This window comes from Haliaeetus leucocephalus, unplaced genomic scaffold (genome assembly GCF_000737465.1).
Source record: "Haliaeetus leucocephalus isolate CR32 unplaced genomic scaffold, Haliaeetus_leucocephalus-4.0 Scaffold933, whole genome shotgun sequence".
Lineage (NCBI taxonomy): Eukaryota > Metazoa > Chordata > Aves > Accipitriformes > Accipitridae > Haliaeetus > Haliaeetus leucocephalus.
In genome coordinates, this window is record NW_010973369.1 from 3,091,066 (window position 1) to 3,092,050 (window position 985).

At 50.6% G+C, this 985-nt stretch overlaps 1 protein-coding gene across 1 annotated transcript in view; it reads left to right on the forward strand.

Moving 5' to 3' along the window:
• The first annotated feature begins 514 nt into the window (after positions 1-514).
• Positions 515-985, forward strand: part of FAM83D (family with sequence similarity 83, member D) — a 6,598-nt gene continuing 6,127 nt past the window's right edge. The window contains exon 1 of the mRNA XM_010584100.1: positions 515-541. Within this exon, the coding sequence (XP_010582402.1) occupies positions 515-541 (27 nt within the window). The remainder of the gene's footprint in view (positions 542-985) is intronic.

Consider the following 985-nt stretch of genomic DNA (forward strand, 5'->3'; position numbering starts at 1 on the left):
ATAAAACTTGATGAAATGTATTTTATGTGAAAAAATAATCTAAGAACTGTATATTGTATTAGCAGCTTTGTGTATAAAATGGCATTTTGGCAATCAGAGTCTAATATATTTAAAACTTTTTTTAAAAAAAGGATATTTGATATTGTACGGAATTGACTTTATTGCTACTGTAAGTATGAAAAGATGGTTTCTTAACATGTTGAAGCAATGCATAAAATCTTAAATTGTATGTAAAACTCATGCCAAAAGGGTATGTCTGACAGTATTAGCACCTGACTCAGTGTCTTTAATAGAGAGATTGAATTTTTTAATTTAAAAATTACATTAAATTTCTTTTAATAATACAAAAATGCCACTGAGTTTTATTTAATTGGTTTACAGTTTGGGGCTCTGCCTGGATGCCTCTGCCTCTCTCTCAGCTCTAAGTACAGCCAGGGATTGTCTGGAAGAGTAAATCTAGGCAGCGGGTAGGTGTAACTTTTTGGTTTTTTTCAGCAGGTAGCAGCAATTCGCGATGGGGACAAGCAGGAAGGCCAAAACTGTAACTGCCTTTCCTGGATTTCGTCATGTCCGAGGCACTAGGCCCGGCCTTTGTTAAGGCGCTTCCTTAAGAGGGTCCTTCTCGGGCGGGGGAGGTTGATTCGGGCGAGGCCGAAAGCACCCGCAGCCTCCCAGCCCCGCCTGACGGGACAGCAGGACACGGCGGGTGAGAGGAACAGGGCCGTGTTGCAGCGAGGGCCAAGGTCCCCGGCGCGGCCGGCCGTGGGGCAGGTCCGCGTCAGGCCTTGAAGCCGCAAGGAAGGGGTCCGTGCGTGAAGGCCAGGCTGCGGGAAACGGCCGCCTCAGCCAAGGGCACCTCCGCGGCCTGCGGAGCGGAGGGCCGGGGCGCGCGGCCTCCGGGGCCGGGCACTAACGCGGCCGGGTGGCCCTCTGGCGCCAAGGCCGCGGAGAACGGCTGGGCCAGCCCCGCTCCTTCCCCTCGGCC